At 25.7% G+C, this 18,118-nt stretch overlaps 2 protein-coding genes across 4 annotated transcripts in view; one reads left to right on the top strand and one right to left on the bottom strand.

Annotated features, from left to right (window-relative positions):
- Positions 1-14,463, bottom strand: part of LOC117179442 (fatty-acid amide hydrolase 2-A) — a 115,708-nt gene extending 101,245 nt beyond the window's left edge. For both annotated transcript variants that reach the window (XM_033371247.1, XM_033371250.1), the window contains exon 1: positions 14,277-14,463. In XM_033371247.1, coding sequence (XP_033227138.1) covers positions 14,277-14,285 — 9 coding nt within the window. In that variant the 5' untranslated portion in view covers positions 14,286-14,463. The remainder of the gene's footprint in view (positions 1-14,276) is intronic.
- Positions 13,915-18,118, top strand: part of LOC117179441 (cytochrome b5 reductase 4) — a 129,486-nt gene continuing 125,282 nt past the window's right edge. Inside the window, exon 1 of one of the 2 annotated variants that reach the window (XM_033371245.1) lies at positions 13,915-14,145. The gene's annotated coding sequence lies outside the window, so the exon portion shown is untranslated. Of the gene's footprint in view, positions 14,150-18,118 lie in introns of both variants that reach the window. The other variant, XM_033371244.1, reaches the window with a different exon arrangement.

Below are 18,118 nucleotides of genomic sequence, written 5' to 3'. Positions count from 1 at the left end.
TGGAAACGAGTCAGGCGGCCCCCACTGTTTATGTTTCTGTCCCCCCGAAATCAGTCCAAGGCCATTCAAAGGCAACCCCCGACACTTGACTGAAAGCGAGAGTCTGGTGTATTTTAATTTATTCAATTGAGATTTAATTGCAAAATATCAAGAATAAATAATAATTCGAAATAAAGAGTTAAAAGTTAGAAGATTTGAAAAATAGTTAAAAATTGCGTTTGTCTAAAATCAAAATAGATTAAAATGAAATTATTTGAAATTGATATCTGAGCAATTAATTGATTCCCTTAGTTTTAAAGCGTGAGAATATTAGAGTTTTAAGTTTAACTTTTTTTTCTATTTCAAATTGTTAATTTTAATAGCTTCAAATTGAAAGCTCTTTAAATAAGAAAGTTAAAAATTTTAAATGATACATTTTTTAAACTCTAAAACTGACAATATTTCTTTTAAACATTTCGAAATTGACTTACTTTAGTAATTTTTACCTGAAATCACTGAATTTCGAGATTTTATAATTCAAAATCTTTTCCAATTATAGCGGCCAATTCTCAAAATTTTGGTTTGACATTTTTTAAATTTTGATATAGAAGCCGGTTTGGTTTTGTAATGCCTAGAACTGCTGGCCCACGCAATTTCTCAGGGAGCAGAGCGAGAGACGGTTGCGCCTCTCACCTCGGAAGAGCCGCAGTGCGCGAGTACTCAGTATTGCATATTGCGCAACATTTTGCATTCCAAATGGAGACGGTTTGGGCGGTCCTTGCGTTCTCATTTCAAGGGTACCGATTTAGTAACAGGACAAGTGCAAGGAAACACTCGAAACTGTAATTATATGAGATTTGGAGTGTTTTCACTTATTTTTAAATATTAAACTAAAACTTATTCATTCTAAGGAAACTGAAGAGAAAAAAAATAATGTGAGGTACTAAAACAATTTAAATTGCAATAAATTAAATTTAGAATCCACTTATACACAAACGAAAAATCGCGAGTGGAACGAGAGTCACGGCGTCATGGAACTAGCAGCGTACATACGCATGCGTTATACGAGAGCCGCCATTTACTTTCCGCGGTATATTCAAACTTTCGAGCTTATACTTGAAAGTTTTTTTTCACGAAATTATGTCAGTGTCATTTGTTTTCGAAACACATTTTATTGGCTTAAAAATTCTTTGAAATTCGATCACATACTTTTGTAAGAAAAATTTTAATTGTTCAATTGTTTAGAAATGTGAGATATGTAAAAACTAATAGCGCCATTCGATTCACCAATCTGAAAACTATTTTTTTTCTTGAAAAATTACCTATTAGTCAATTAGTGTCCCATTATTTTTACAATAATTTAATGTGAAAACAGTTTTTTGAAAATTTTAAAAATTGTTGAAATTGTAACGGGAAAAATTCAATTTTATTTCAAAATTCAGCTGAAAATTTATAAAATCCATTTTCAGAAAATTAATCTTCTTCACTGTAAGATGAACTTTTGGGTAAACTCTTTTGTTGAAAATTCATTTTTTTGTGAAGATTCATCATTTTAGTCCAAAATTTATCTTGTTTCAAATTTAACTTTTTTTTATTAATAATTGTTTTTTTAGCATTTATGTTCTTACCTAAAAATGTAACAATTTCATTTTTTGTTAAAAATTGAGATTTTTAATTGAAAATTTATCTTTTCTAGTTTAAAATTACAGTATTTGTTTAAAAATTCTTGTATATTTTTTTTAATCCGTCTTTTTTGTTAAAAAATTATTCTTCTTGCTTAAGAATTTATCCTTTCTGGATAACACTGTAACTAGTTATTTAAAAATTTTTTTTAAGAATTAAACTATTTTATGGAAAATTCGTATTTTTTGTAGAACATTATAAATTAGTTAGAAATTGAACATTCCCTGTGGAAAAACAAAATTTTAATTCACTAAAAAAAGTTCTTTATTTCAACTCAAAAATAAAATTCGTTTGAAAAAATCTCTGCTTAAACCAAGAATTATAATTCTTTTGAAAAATTCTTAATTTCAACTAAAAATTAAAATTTTTGTAAAATCCCCTGTTCCAATTCATAATTTAAATTTTATTCAAAAATACCTCGTTTCAACTCAGAATTCGAATTCTTTGGAAAAAATTCCTGTTCCAATTCAGAATTTTGTTCCTTTTCAAAAATTTCCAATATTAACTCGGAATTGGTTAAAATTGTTAAATTCCCGGTTCCAAGTAAGAATTATTATTATCCTGGATGAATTCCAGTTCCAACTGTAAATTTGTAAATAATTGAAAATTCCCTGTACAGATAAAAAGTTAAATTATTTTTATTTTAAATAGTTTAAAAGTCCTTCCAATGTTTCTAAATTTCATTTCAAACCCTTGAAACATCTACAAGCTTTTTAACATTTTTTCAAATAAATTTTTTTCTAATACTGGCAAATTAAAGAAATTTTCTTAAAATATTTTAAATTCATTTTTGAAAATTTTGTAAATCATTAGAAATCTTTTCAAATATTCTCTTAAAATTAATTTTTAAAAATAAAAAATTGTTTCCAATTTTACTAGGAAATTTGTTTTATTCTTCTGAAGCCCGTAAAAATCCTCAAAAAGCTTTTAAATTTTTTGTTCGAAATTTTTCAAAATCTATATTTTGTTTGAAATAAGTCGTAGGCTATTTGTACCGTAATCTTTATATGAATACTAGGACTTTTTCGGTGCATTTAGATTCAAAATTCAACAAATTGACTTCTAAATTGAATCTGGTTAAATAGAACAATTAAAATTGTAACGTTAAAAATTTATTTTTTGTTTAGTTTTTAATATTGAACCTATAATTAATGATTTTAAATAAAAAAAAAAGATGTTTATAAATATTGGATAACTGTTCTTTTTCTAAATCGTAAAATTTCAAATTGCATGCTCTAAAAATGGAGTATTTTAGGGTAAAATTATAATTGAAGTTTAATAAAACCTTCGATTATAAATATATTATTTTGAAATTATTTAAAAATTGAAAATGGTTCATAAAGTTTGAATAGGGAGTTTACATTTGTTTAACTAATTAGACTTCCTAATTGTAACAGTTAAACTTTTAACGTTAAAATCTGGACATTCTAAAAATTGTGAACTGATTCCGAAACTTCTTGTGAAATCAATTATTATACACTTTAAATATTTATAGTACAATTCAATTTTAAATATAATTAATTTATTTTTATTTACAGTTGATGATTGAAAAAGGTTTTTTTTTTTAAATCAAAAGTCTTCGATTTTTCACGCTTATGATTTCTAGTAGCTTAAGTCTTTAAAATTCTTTGAATTGAAATGAAGGCGATCATAATTAAAAAATATCAAAATTAAACTAATTATTGCGAAAACGGTTAAAATCAAAGTTGTAAGGATATTTTTTTCTAAAAATTTGTAAAATTCTCAGTAAAAAACTAAATTTCCGGTCATTTTCCGGTCTAGCGGCCACCCTGAACATGTGGTTTGCATATTTTTAGGTTGAAAATTCAACTATTTTGATATACACCAAACTCTCGCTTTCAGTCTCCCCGTTTTCAGCCTTCCTAGAACTTCTGGCTCACGCAGTTTCTCAGGGGAGTCTTTTTTGTTTGAAAATTCAACTTTTTTATTGAAAACCTCCCTATTTCCTCTGTTTTGAACTAATTTTGGGCTATGTGACTTTTTAATGGGGGGGGGGGGTAAAGATAAAAACAAGGTCGTCAAAGATAGGGGTTTCGCCACCCTGTAGATTCGCACCTGGAGCGAATAACGTGTATTTAGAGATTATGGTAGTGACTATAGCGAAAGTATTTACTATAGTGAGTGGGGGACTCGAACTCAGGCCGTGTCATCGGCGAGACTGTCAGAACGCATAGAAGCTGGTCAGAAGCTAATTTAAAACGCACACTGTAATTGCTCGCATACCGTAAGCGTAAATCCAAGTGCTAAAGTCACTTCAAACAACTTCAAAACGACCAGATATTTTTACTTCTAATAAAACGAGAAATTTTATTCTTATATTTAGAGTCTTATTTACAGCTTTCCAGATTCTTCAGAATAACTGAGGGTGTCGGCCCACACTACCCGATACGCAAATATTTTTCACGGTGAATGACATTAAAAAATTCGAACTAAAAACTATCTTAGGCTAAAAAAAAATTTTATTTGAAGCAATAAAAATTGAGCTGCAAATCATTATAAAGTAGAAAAAATAAAAATTGAGCAATGGAATTTTCTTATAAATTGAAGACTTCTTCTTAAATTTGATGTTAAATTATTTTTATTTCAAATAGTTTAAAAATCCTTAAAAAGCATCCAAATTTTAGTTCAAAGTCTTGAAAAATTTACATGTTGTTTTAGATTTTTGGAAATTTTAAATTATCTTAAAATTTTTTCCGAACTAAAATTTTTTTTAAATTATTTCAATTTTTCCTAAATTCTTCTCTAAATTTTTAAAAAGTCATGCAAAATTAAAAATATTCCCTTAAAATATTCTGGATTAATTTCTGACAATTTTGGAAATATTTAAAAATATTTTTCTTATAAGCTGAAGACTTATTTTTAAATAAGATGTTAAATTATTTTTATTTCTAATACTTTAAAAATCCTTAAAAAACCTTTAAATATTATTTCAGTCTTGAAAAATCTACATATTGTTTTAAATTTTTCCAAACTTTAAATTATCTTTCAAATTTTTTCAGAACTTTAAACATTTTTTTAAATTATTTGAATTTTTCCTAAATTCTTTCCTACATTTTTTAAAAAGTCATGCAAAATAAAAAATATTTTAAATTTATTTTTGACAATTTTAGAAATATTTTTCTTACGAACTGAAGATTTCTTTTTAAATAAAATATTAAACTGTTTTTATTTCGACAACTTTAAGAATCCTTAAAATGTCTCCAAATTTTATTCCAAATTCTTGAAAAATCTACATGTTGTTTTAGATTTTTCCAAATTATAAATTATCTTTAAAATTTTTTCCAAACTTTAAAAATTTGTTTAAAATTATTTAAATTTTTCATACATTTTAAAAAAAATCATGCAAAATTAAAAATATTCCTTTAAAATATTATGCATTCATTTTTGGCAATTTTTGAAATATTTTAAAATATTTTTTTTAGAAACTGAAGACTTCTTTTTAAAAAAGATGTTAAATTATTTTCATTTCTAATACTTTAAAAATCCTTAAAAAGCCTCCAAATTTTATTTCAAAGTCTTGAAAAATCTGCATGTTCTTTTAGATTTTTCCATACTTTAAAGTATCTTTAAAATTTTTTCAGGACTTTAAACATTTTTTTAAATTATTTGAATTTTTCCTAAATTATTTCCTACTTTTTTTAAAAAGTCATTCCAAATTAAAAATATTTCTGATTTATTTTTGGCAATTTTGGAAATATTTTTCTTACGAACTGAAGATTTCTTTTTAAATAAGATATTAAACTATTTTTATTTCGACAACTGTAAGAATCCTTAAAAAGTCTCCAAATTTTATTCCAAATTCTTGAAAAATCCACATGTTGTTTTAGGTTTGTCCAAATTTTAAATTATCTTTGAAATTTTTTCAGAACTTTGAACATTTTTATAAATTATTTGAATTTTTCATAAATTAAAAGAAATCATGCAAAATAAAAAATATTCCCTTAAAATATTATGCATTCATTGTTGGCAATTTTGGAAATATTTTAAAATATGTAATTATAAACTGAAAAATTCTTTCTAAATTAAATGTTAAATTATTTATATTTTAAATTGTTAAAAAATACTTTAAAAGCCTCCAAATTTTATATCAAAGTCTTAAAAAATCTGCATCTTGTTTTAGATTTTTTCAAACTTTAAATTACCTTTACAATTTTTTCAGAACTTTAAACATTTTTTAAAATTATTTGAATTTTTCCTAAATTCTTTCCTACATTTTTTAAAAAGCCATTCAAAATTAAAAATGGTCCCTTAAAATATTTCGAATTCATTTTTGACACCTTTAGAAATATTTTAAAATATTTTTCTTATAAACTAAATACTTCTTTTTAAATAAAATTTTAAATTATTTTTATTGTAAATACTTTAAAATCCTTTAAAAGTCTCCAAATTTTATATCAAAGTCTTAAAAAAGCTACATGTTTTAGATTTTTGCAAATTTTAAATTATCTAAAAAAATTTTCAGAACTTTAAACATGTTTTTTTAATTATTTGAATTTTTCCTAAAATTTTTCCTTAATTTTTCAAAAAAAAAAAATGATTTAGATTTTCCCTGGGAATCTTAAGAAATTTTTTTTATATTAAAGCCTGTCAAAATTCTTTCAAAACTTTAAAATTTTTTGTTGGAAATTGGCAGAAATTAAAAATGTATTTATATATATTTTTTAAATTAGGTCATCCTGGGCTGTTTGCACCGAAATTTGAACATGAATAGTCGGATTTTGTCCAAATACGTCGATATTTCGATTTAATTATTTAAAATAATTAAAAATTTTACATTAATTTTGAATCTTTTCAGAACTTGGAAATATCTCTTCAGCTTACACGATTTTTTCAAGGAATAATAGGTTATTAATATTTATTTATACAACAAAATTCAACAATTTTACTTACAAATTAAAAGTTTTCAAATATAACAATTTAAATTGAGAAGTTCAACGTTTTTTTTTTAGTTTTGAATATTTGTTTTATAATGACTTGTTTGAATTAGCAGTCAAATATTGCTGAAGCAATGGATCTTATCTCAATTAAAAAATGTAAAATTCTCAAAATTTTAGACATATATAAAAATATTATTATTATTATTCACGCTCTAATCATTAATGTAAAGTTCATTTTTAATTTGTATCATTTATATTCTGAGTTGATTAACCAACATTTTTTCATCCAGAATTTTCGATTTCAAACCCAACTAATTTTTAATTTTTTAAGTCGTGAATGAAATATTTTCGAATCACAAAAGCATAGACGATTGTAATTTGGTTATTGTGGATTCTCTTTTGTTAAAGCTCTTTCGGTTTTAACGAAAAAATTCTCGTCACGTAGCTCGTGCTTCTTTAGGACATTTTATATACATTAGGAAATTTCATATTCTTTAGGATATTGCAAACACTCCAGGATATTTTATATACTTTAGGACATTTTAAGGTACTTCAAGATTTTTAATTTACTTCAGGATATTTCAGGATACTTCCAAATATCTCAAGGCACTTATAAATCTTCAGGATATTCTAAAGCATTTCTAATACTTCAATATAATTGGATATTTCAGATACCTTAGGATATTTCACATTCTTCAAGATATTTCAGATACTTTATGATATTTCGTGTACCTTATCATAATTATGGATATTTCACAATCTTCAGGATATTTTAGATACTGCATGATATCTCACATTCTTGAGGATATTTCAAATACTTCATTATATTTCACATTCTTCAGGATATTTGACATACTTCAGGCTATTTTTTATACTTTATGATATTTCGCACTTTACATTCTTTAGGATATTTTGGATATTTCATGATATTTTTGATATATAAGGATCTTTCACATTCTGCAGGACATTTGAGATACTTGATGATATTTCGTATATTTTAATATAATTATGGATATTCTATATACTTGATAATATTTTACATTCTTCAGGATGTTTTGGATGAATAAGCATATTTGAAATTCGTCAGGATATTTGACATATATTAAGATATTTCACATTCTTCATGATATTTTAGATTCTTCAGGATATTTTTAACGTAATGGACATTTGACATACTTCAGGATATTTCATATACATTACGATATATCGCATTTTACATTCTTCAGGATATTTCAGATACTTCATGATATTTCGATACTTTAGACACTCCACATACTTCATGATATTTCACATTCATCAGAATATTTTGGATACATAAGGATATTTCACATTATTCAGGATATTTTAGATATTTCACATACTTCTTGATATTTTACATTCTTCAAGATACATCACGTACTTGAGGATATTTTATATACATTACGATATTTCACATTTCACATTCTTCAGGATATTTGAGATACTTTAGGATACTGAGTAAATTTTAATATAATTATAGAAATTTGATATACTTCATGATATTTTACATTCTTCAAGATGTTTTGGATACATAAGGATATTTGACATACTTCAGGATATTTGATAGATATTAGAATATTTCAGATACTTCAGGATATTTTAGATAATTCAAGATATTAGACATACTTTAGGATATTTCGTATACTTCAATGTAGTTATGGCTATTTTATATGTACTTCATGATATTTCACATTCTTCAAGATATTTTGCATACATAACCATATTTCACATTCTTCAGGATATTTTAGATAATCCAAATAGTTCATGATATTTCACAGCCTTTAAGATATTTTGGATACATAAGGATATTTCACATTCTTCAGGATATTTGAGATACATAAGGATATTTCACATTCTTCAGGATATTTTAAATACTTCATGATATTTCACGTTCTTCAGCATGATTTGAAAACATGAGGATATTTGACATACTTAAGAATATTTCATGCACATTATGATATTTCACATTCTTTAGGATATTTCGCATAGGTCAATATAATTATGGATATTGTATGTACTTCAAGATATTTTACATTCTTAAGGATATTTTAAATATATAAGTGTATTTCAGATACTTCAAGATATTTGACATACTTCAAGATATTTCGTATACTCCAATGAAGTTATAGATATTTGATGCATTGCATGATATTTCACATTCGTCAAGATATTTTAGATACTCCACACACTTCATGAAATTTTACCTCTGAATCGCCCGGGGAAATAGATATGAAAAAAATTGAATCACATTCAATGCACCTCGAAAAATTTTACAGAGCAGTATTGAATGGAATTGAAAAATACGAAAATCCGTCGTTAGGATCAACAAAATGAAATCCTAAAAGATTTTCATTGATTTAAATTATTAATAGTATTTGTTGTGGTGTAACGTAAATATTATCCATTAATTATCTACTAAATTATTTATCCCTTTAGTATTATCAATTCATTTTCGTCTTGTCTTTATCTTGGTTTTCACCTAATTATTAAGTTTTATTATCATATTTTTATTTATTCAATAATATCAAAAATCTTATTCATAAGATTCACAAAAATTGAAACTTCTAAACTTATATTCCAGAAAAAAGAATTTTAAATGCTTTTAAATCGATATTTTCTGAAGGTGTCTTTAGGAAATAAGTTCATTTGAAATATAAACTACATTTTAGAATTCGAAAAAATGTCATAAAGATTCATTCTGAAGTTATAAAAGGGAATTAAATAAAGTAAAAATAAATGCTACTTCACGGAATTTAAAAAATTTAGTATACATATTATATGAAAGAAATGGGTGGAATGAATTAAATTTGAAATGTATCCTATTTTAAGAAATGAAAAACACGTAATTATAGTCCTGTTTCCGGAACACAAAATAATTCAGAATCGTTGTCGCCGCTATGGGAACGACAGGGAATTAAATTTCTGAAAATGTATTACTCTCTTGGTGATTAAAGGTTGGTGGAAGAATCAGGTTTCATATAAGATATAAAAATGTTCAGTTTACGCTGAAATTTGAATTTTCCAATTCAAGCCTTCTTACTGGATAAGGATATTAAAGATAATTGGATATAATTATGGATATTTCACATTCCTGAGGATATTACAGACATTTGAGGACTTTCCGAATACTTTAATATAGTTATGGGTATTTCAAATGCATCATGATATTTAACATTCTTCTGAATATTTCAGATGCTTCACATTCTTAAAGATATCTCATGATATTTCGTATACTTCAATATAGCTATGGTTATTTGATATGCATAATGATATTTCACATTCCTCAGGGCATTTCAGATACTTCATGATATTTAACTTTCTTGAGGATATTTCAGATACTTCAGTTTATTTCACATTTTTGAGAATATTTCAGATACTTCATATATTTGATTATATTTCAGATAATTTAGTATATTTTATGTTCCTAAGGATATTTCAGATACTTCGGTATATTTCACATGCTTGAAGATAATTCAGATACTTTATGATTTTTCCTATACTTCGTCATAGTTATGAATATTTGATACGCATAATATTTCACATTCTTCAAGATATTTCAGATACTTTACATACTTGATGATATTGCACATTCTTGAGGGTATTTTAGATACTTCGGTATATTTCACATTCTTGAAAATAATTCAGATACTTTAGGATTTTTCGTATACTTCGACATAGTTATGGATATTTGATACGCATAATATTTCACATTCTTCAGGATATTTTAGATACTTTACATACATGATGATATTTCAGATACTTCACACACTTGATAATATTTCACATTCTTGAGGAGATTTCAGATACTTAAGGATTTTTTGTATACTTCAACATAGTTATGGATATTTGATATACATAACAAGATTTCACATTCTTCAGGATACTTCACATACTTGACCATATTTTACATTCTTGAAGATAATTCAGATACTTTAGGATTTTTCCTATACTTCGTCATAGTTATGAATATTTGATACGCATAATATTTCACATTCTTCAAGATATTTCAGATACTTCACATACTTGATGATATTGCACATTCTTGAGGATATTTCACATTCTTGAAAATAATTCAGATACTTTAGGACTTTTCGTATACTTCGACATAGTTATGGATATTTGATACGCATAATATTTCACATTCTTCAGGATATTTTAGATACTTTACATACATGATGATATTTCAGATACTTCACACACTTGATAGTATTTCACATTCTTGAGGAGATTTCAGATACTTAAGGATTTTTTGTATACTTCAACATAGTTATCGATATTTGATATACATAACAAGATTTCACATTCTTCAGGATATTTCACATACTTGACCATATTTCCCATTTTTGAGGATATTTCAGATACTTCGGTATATTTCACATTCTCGAAGATAATTTAGATACTTTAGGATTTTTCGTATACTTAAACATAGTTAGGATATTTGATACACATAATAAGATTTAACATTCTTCAGGATATTTTAGATACTTCATGATATTTCACATTCTTAAGAAAGTTTTTAATACTTTCAAATATTTCACATTCTTGACGATATTTCATACACTTAAGGATTTTTCGTATTCTTCAATATAGTCATGGATATTTGATATGAATCATGATATTTAACATTCCTCAGGACATTTCAGATACTTCACATACTTGATTGTATTTCAGACACTATGGTATATTTCGCATTCTTGACGATATTTCAGACACTTAAGGATTTTTTTGTTACTTCAATATAGTTATGGATATTTGATATGTATAACAAGATTTCACATTCTTCAGGATATTTCAGATACTTCACATACTGAAGGATATTTCAGATACTTCACGTACTTGATGATATTTCACATTCTTGAAGATAATTCAGATACTTTAGGATTTTTCGTATACTTCGACATATCTATGGATATTTGATACGCATAATATTTCACATTCTTCAGGATATTTCAGATACTTCACATACTTGATGATATTTAACATTCTTGAAGAAATTTCTGATACTTCATGATATTTCACATTCTTGAAGATAATTCAGATAGTTTCAGATTTTTCGTATACTTCAACATAGTTATGCATATTTGATATGCATAACAAGATTTCACATTCTTCAGGACATTTCAGATACTTCACATACTTGATATTTCACATTCATGAGAATATTTCAAATACTTCAAGATATTTCACATTCTTGACGATATTTCAGACACTTTAAGATTTTTCGTATACTTCAATATAGTCATGGATATTTGATATGAATCATGATATTTAACATTCCTCAGGACATTTTAGGTACTTCACATACTTGATATTTCAGAGACTTCACATACTTCGAATCTTTTGCGAAATTCTCTGTTCCAAGTATTAATTTACATTTTTTTAAAATACCTCGTTTTAACAAAGAATAATACTTTTGTTTGAAAAATTCAATTTTTCATTGAGAATTGTTATTTTTCTAGATAAATTCCAATTCCAGCTCAGAATTGGTCAAAAATTGAAAATTCCCTGTTCAAATCCAGAATTTTAATTCTTTAAGAAAATTCTTCATTTTCACTCAAAAATAAACTTCTTTTGAAAAAATCCCTGTGCAAATAAATAATTTTACTTATTTTCGAAAATTCTCCATTTCAACTAAAAATTAGAATACTTTGTAAAATCCCGTGTTCCAATTCAGAATTTAAATTTTGTTCGAAAATACCTTGTTTCAGCTCAAAATTGGTGAAAAATTGAAAATTCCTTGTTCAAATCCGGAGTTTCAATTATTTTCGAAAATTCTCCGTTTTAACTAAGTATTATAATTTTTCTTTCAAATTCCCTGTTCCAATTCATAATTTAATTTTTCTTCGAAAATATCCCCTTTCAACTTGGAATTAAAATTAATTCTTTATGAAAATTCTTCTTTCCAGCTCAAAATTTATAAAAAAATTTAAATTCCCTGTTCCAAAACAAAATATAATTCTTTTAAAAAATTTCCTGTTCCAATTCAGAATTTTTTTCCTTTTCGAAAATTTCCAGTACTAGCTGGGAATTGGTTAAAATTTGAAAATTCCCGGTTCCAAGTCAGAATTATTATTATTGTTATTCTCGATAAATTCCAGTTCCAACTATAAATTTGTCAAAAAAAACTAAAAGTTCCCTGTTCAAAGTAAAAGTTATTTTTATTTTAAATAGTTCATGCATCCTTAAAATACTATTAAATTTTATTTTAAAATCTTGAAACATCTATAGGTTGTTATACATTTTTTCAATTTAGCATAATTAAAAAACAAAATATAATTCTTTGGAAATATTTCCTGTTCCAATTCAAAATTTTGTTCCTTTTCGAAAATTTTCAGTACTAGCTCGTAATTGGTCAAAATTGGAAAATACCTATTTCCAAGTCAGAATTAGTATTATTATTCTGGATAAATTCCAGCTCCAACTATAAATTTGTAAAGAAAATTGAAAGTTCCGTGTTCAAAGTAAAAGTTATATTAATTTTAAATAGTTTATAAATCCTTAAAATCATTTTCAATTTTCGTAGGATTTTTTTTTATTTTTCTGAAGCCTGTCATTATTCTTAAAAAGCTCCAGAGTTTTTTTTTGAATCTGAATATTTAATTTATAATTACTGATTTTAAATGAAATCAGATATTTCTAAATTTTAAGTAACTTTTCTTTGTCTTAATTTAAAAATTTCCAATTGCATGGATTAGAAATGGAATATTTTAAAGTAAAATTACATTTGAAATTTAATAATAGCATTTAATGAAGAATATATTATTTTGAAGTTATTTTAAAATTTTAAATAGTTTATAAAGTTTCAATAGGGCGTTTTCATTTGTTTAACTAATAAATATTTCTAATTGAAACGGTTTAATGTTTAACATTATAATCTGGACATTCTAAAATTGTAAACTGATTACGAATAGTCTTGTAAAATAAATTATTTATTTAAAAAATTATTAACTACAATTCAATTTTAAAAAATCAATTATTAATTCATATTTACAGTTCCTCAACTAAAAATGATTTTTATCAAAACTCTTCGCTTACAACCACTTCTAATTTTTAATAGTTTCAGTTTTTAAAACTGCATTTTAAAATTCTTATATCGAAATGGAAGTTTAAAAATTAAACTAATTATTTAAAAAGCGGTTAAAATCAAAGTTGGCAGGGTTATGAAATTCCCGGTTTCCCTGAAAATTGTCTCTGCTAGAAAAAATAGACTCGATATTTTCCCCTGGAAATGCGTGCGCCCCTGAGGTCAGACTGTGTGAGTGACCAGAATTGATAAACGTCGCCCCACTAGTAGGATTCCGCTGCAGTGTTAGTGCAGGGGTCGTTAGAATTCGTCACAAACTGCAGAAGTGCGCGTGTACTCCACAAAGCGAATGTCAGTTTTCTGCCACTTGCTTTGATTGCTTTACAAAGACAATCTTATTTCTTTCCCTAATTTTCTCATTGCTTTCTGTTTCGTACGAAACAACCGGCAACAGTCTTTAATATCAATGTGTTGTACAACTTTCAGCTGTCAAAAGTTAAAAAGTGCGGAATATTTTGAGGTTAACTACATCGAATGACTCGTGTAGGTAAGGATATTACAATTTTAATAAACATTAAATTAATTTGCAATATTTATAATGACCAATTAAGAGATCTGCTTTAAAAAATTAACCATACCCGTGAAATTTGGTGTACTTTTTTGTCAAAACTTACCTTTTTCATCTCTGTTGTTGTGATTGATCGTCGTAGAATATCCGCGACTTTTATTGATTTTAGGAAATTTTTACGTTCATTTTAAGAGGGCAAATTTCAATTACACATCACATTTAACATAATGTTTGAAATCAATGAAAAAGGTTGTAAATGAAGTGGTTTCATTTCACTGACAGAGATTCTCTAGGTAGAGTTGAGACCAGTCCTCTGCCTCGACCGTGTATGTGTATGTAGTAGTAGTTCTCTTACGATCCGGAGAGGAAATGTCGGTAAAACTAATCCAACAGATGGCGCCACAAAAAGTAGGTCTGACTTTTTCATTGAATTGCATTAAGAAAAAGCAAAAATAATTAAATACTTGATGCTGTCTGTAAATAAACAAAAAATATATATATGAAAAAATAAGAGTAACTATTACTAATTATTTAAAAATAGAAAAGGCCATAAAAATATGTAGTTCAATATGAATAAAATTTAATTTTAAAATACATTTTGAAAGCAGTTCGAACTTCATATTTCTATGATTTATTTTACTGATATTATTGATTTGATTATTTGTTCTAGTTAAAAAATTATTTATTGTTAAAATTATTAACGGATCTAATGAAAAAATTAACAATATTTAATTCCCCAATGAGAAAATTATTTAAAACACATACATGACTAGAAGAAGTGATAAAAAATATATCACTTATATCCAATATAAATGTAATAATAATTAAAATATGTAAGACTACAACTTGAGTTGCAAAGTAAAGAATTTTTGTACCTTTAAAATTTTAACAATTTCGAGTTTTGAAGGAAATATTGTTAAAAAGCAATGGTAATTTTAATTAAAATGTTTGGAAGGAAGTATTTGGTAAAAAGTCAATGACAAGTCTGATAAATGAGAAAATGGATTTAATATTATTTAATATAATGTATATATTTATTTAAATTGAACCGAACATCATATATACAAATAGTCTTATTATCGGTAAAAAATTTTTTGTTTTTGCTAAAAATGCTTCACATTATTATACGAATGACATTTAACAACAAAAATAATTTCAGAGTTTATAATAACCACTGTGATAAACAATTATTTTGCCAAATATTAGAATTTCAGATTTTTTAAATTATAATTTCCTTCAATGGCCAGAACGACTTCAGGTATTCCTTAAGGCCATGTGATGAGTGTAACAGCTGATCAAGTCAGCTCTAAGATCAATATTTTTTACCCATATTGAAAAATAAAAGTTTAAATAACGCGGAAATTTTTTTTTGGGAAATGTTAATAAATATTAAAGGATCTTTTGTGGCCTTGCAAAGAGTTGGAGGAAGAAAAAAGTTTATTTATGCAAATAATGATTATCGACGGACACATTTAGGTTTTACAGCAGAAGTTTGACTTTTAACTTTCCCTGACGGTAATCATGCAATCTGTTTTACCCACAGACCCCTAGAAGTTCGAAGTTGTCCGCTCGCTGCGCTAGTGCTGTTTTGACACAGCTGATATCAGAATGAAACGTATCTCAGACCAAATATGTTTATTTGCATTTCAAGTGCAAACATTAGTTTTTGCATTATTGGTGCATAATGTTCGTGAGCGAGTTTTGTTGTTTTGTCCCACTTTGATAAATATAAACCTCATAACTAGCCCATTGACAACATTGCAAATTGCTTGCAGGGTTTGACGACAGCACGATTGGTATTTCTCCAAAATAGAAAGTACAAAAAAAACTTTTTTCACAATTCTAATTATTTAGGACCAGAGACAAATCCTTGCATGCCTTCTATTTATCGTGCCAAATTTTTAACACGATATCTCATTCCGTGTGGACGTAAGTTGGGAAAGAAAACTTCTACTGGTATTTTCTTCAAAAAAAATTTTTCTCAAAATTTCCATCGGAACAAAGCAGAGACATGGACTTTATTACCTCCTCTTTCATTTCCCAAACTTTCAGAGCGATACCTCATTTCGTTTAGACGTAAGTTGGGAAAGAAAAATCGAAGACCAGGTTTGGTCACGTGACCCTCTCGTCACATGGCCTTAAAATAATAAATATTTAATAATATTAGATAAAATATAGCAATTTAAATTTTTCTAAATGAATTAGATAATCAGATTGGAAATTTTGGCCCTTTGGCATGGAAATTTTTTGTTTGCACTGGAAATTTTTCAAGTTATTGGACGAATAATTGTTAGTCACCAAATTATTATAAAAGTTAACAATAACTACGGTTATTAACAATTCTTGTGACAAAATATTTAAACTTAAGGTTTTATCAAATTTAAATTTTCTTTGATGGCCAAGTCGGTGGGTTATTGTCTAAAGATTTTGTATTGTCTGAATCTTAGCATGTAGTGTTATGATTCATTTTCAATCTATTAAGATTGAAAACCCGACTTTTTCCAAGTGAAACTGCCAAAATTTAGAAATTGTTTATGTAAATTGTTTTTAAACATGTAAGTTGTTATATTCTACTAAATGTTATCAAAGATACATTTTTTTAGGAATATACGGAGCCATTGTAGCAACTAAAGAAAACAAAATTTTTGATAAAACCTTACCTTTGAATATTTTGTGACAAGAATTATTTATAACAATGGTTATTGTTAACTTCTCAAATATTTTTGTGACTAGCAGTCTTTCGTCCAACAGTTCAAAACATTTTCAGTGCAGAAAAAAATTTCTATGCGAAAGGACCAAAATTTTGAACTTCTTTATCTAATTTGCTTACAAAAATTTAAATTGTTATATTTTGTCAAATATTATTAAATATTTATTATTTTAAGTCATTCCTACAATTAATGTGAGGTATTTTTAGCCAATCATTTTTTTGACCGATAATAAGATTATTGGTCCATTTGTTCATAAAATTGGTTTATAACAAATAAATGGATTAATAAGCACATTATTTGTATTCTATGAGTTTCTAAACATTTATTTAAGACAATATAAAGTTTTCCTGATCAGTTATTAAAGCGTAAAAAATTGTTATATAAAAAAATTTAGTTTTTCCATGCTTTGAGTGGAAAAATTATTAATAAAAAAATAGAGGAGACAAAAGTTCGTAAAGTCAAGATCTATAGAATTTAATAATCTTTAATTTAAAAAAAATTCAAAATCGCAAAAAATTAAAGGCTCTGAACATTTTTAACTGACAAAAGCGCATATCCTCCAATTGTGCGTCATGAGTACAGTACGTTTGTTTATTGAGTTTAATAACTTATAGTCTAATTATTTTAGAAATGAGGTTTGCAATAATATAATTAACAATTTAATTCAAAATCTCCTTTAAATTTAAATTTTTAAATAAAATTATTAGGGGTTGTATGCAGCGAGGAAAAAGCTTTCAAGATTAAGCAATAAATAAATTATTGAACTGCATAAATGTATATATGACGTTCGGTTCAATTTAATTAAATATATACATTATATTGAATAATATTTTATCCATTTTTTCATTTATCAGTCTTGTCAATTACTTTTTACCAAATTATTCCCTCAAAACATTTTAATTCAAATTAATATTACCATTTAAAAATAATTCCTTTAAAACTTGAAATTGTTAAAATTTTAAAGGTACAAAAATTCTTTACTTTGCAACTCAAGTTGTAGTCTTACATATTTTAATTATTATTATATTTATATTGGATATAAGTAATATATTTTTTATTAATTCTTCTGATCATGTATATGTTTTAAATAATGTTTTTATCAGCTACGTTAATAATTTTAACAATAAATATTTTTTTTAACTAGAACAAATAATAAAATCAATAATATCAGCAAAATAAATCGTAGAAATATGAAGTTCGAACTGCTTTCAAAATGTATCTTAAAATTAAATTTTAT

Source organism: Belonocnema kinseyi, chromosome 9 (assembly GCF_010883055.1).
Source record: "Belonocnema kinseyi isolate 2016_QV_RU_SX_M_011 chromosome 9, B_treatae_v1, whole genome shotgun sequence".
NCBI lineage: Eukaryota > Metazoa > Arthropoda > Insecta > Hymenoptera > Cynipidae > Belonocnema > Belonocnema kinseyi.
This window is presented reverse-complemented; position numbering and strand designations above follow the sequence as displayed.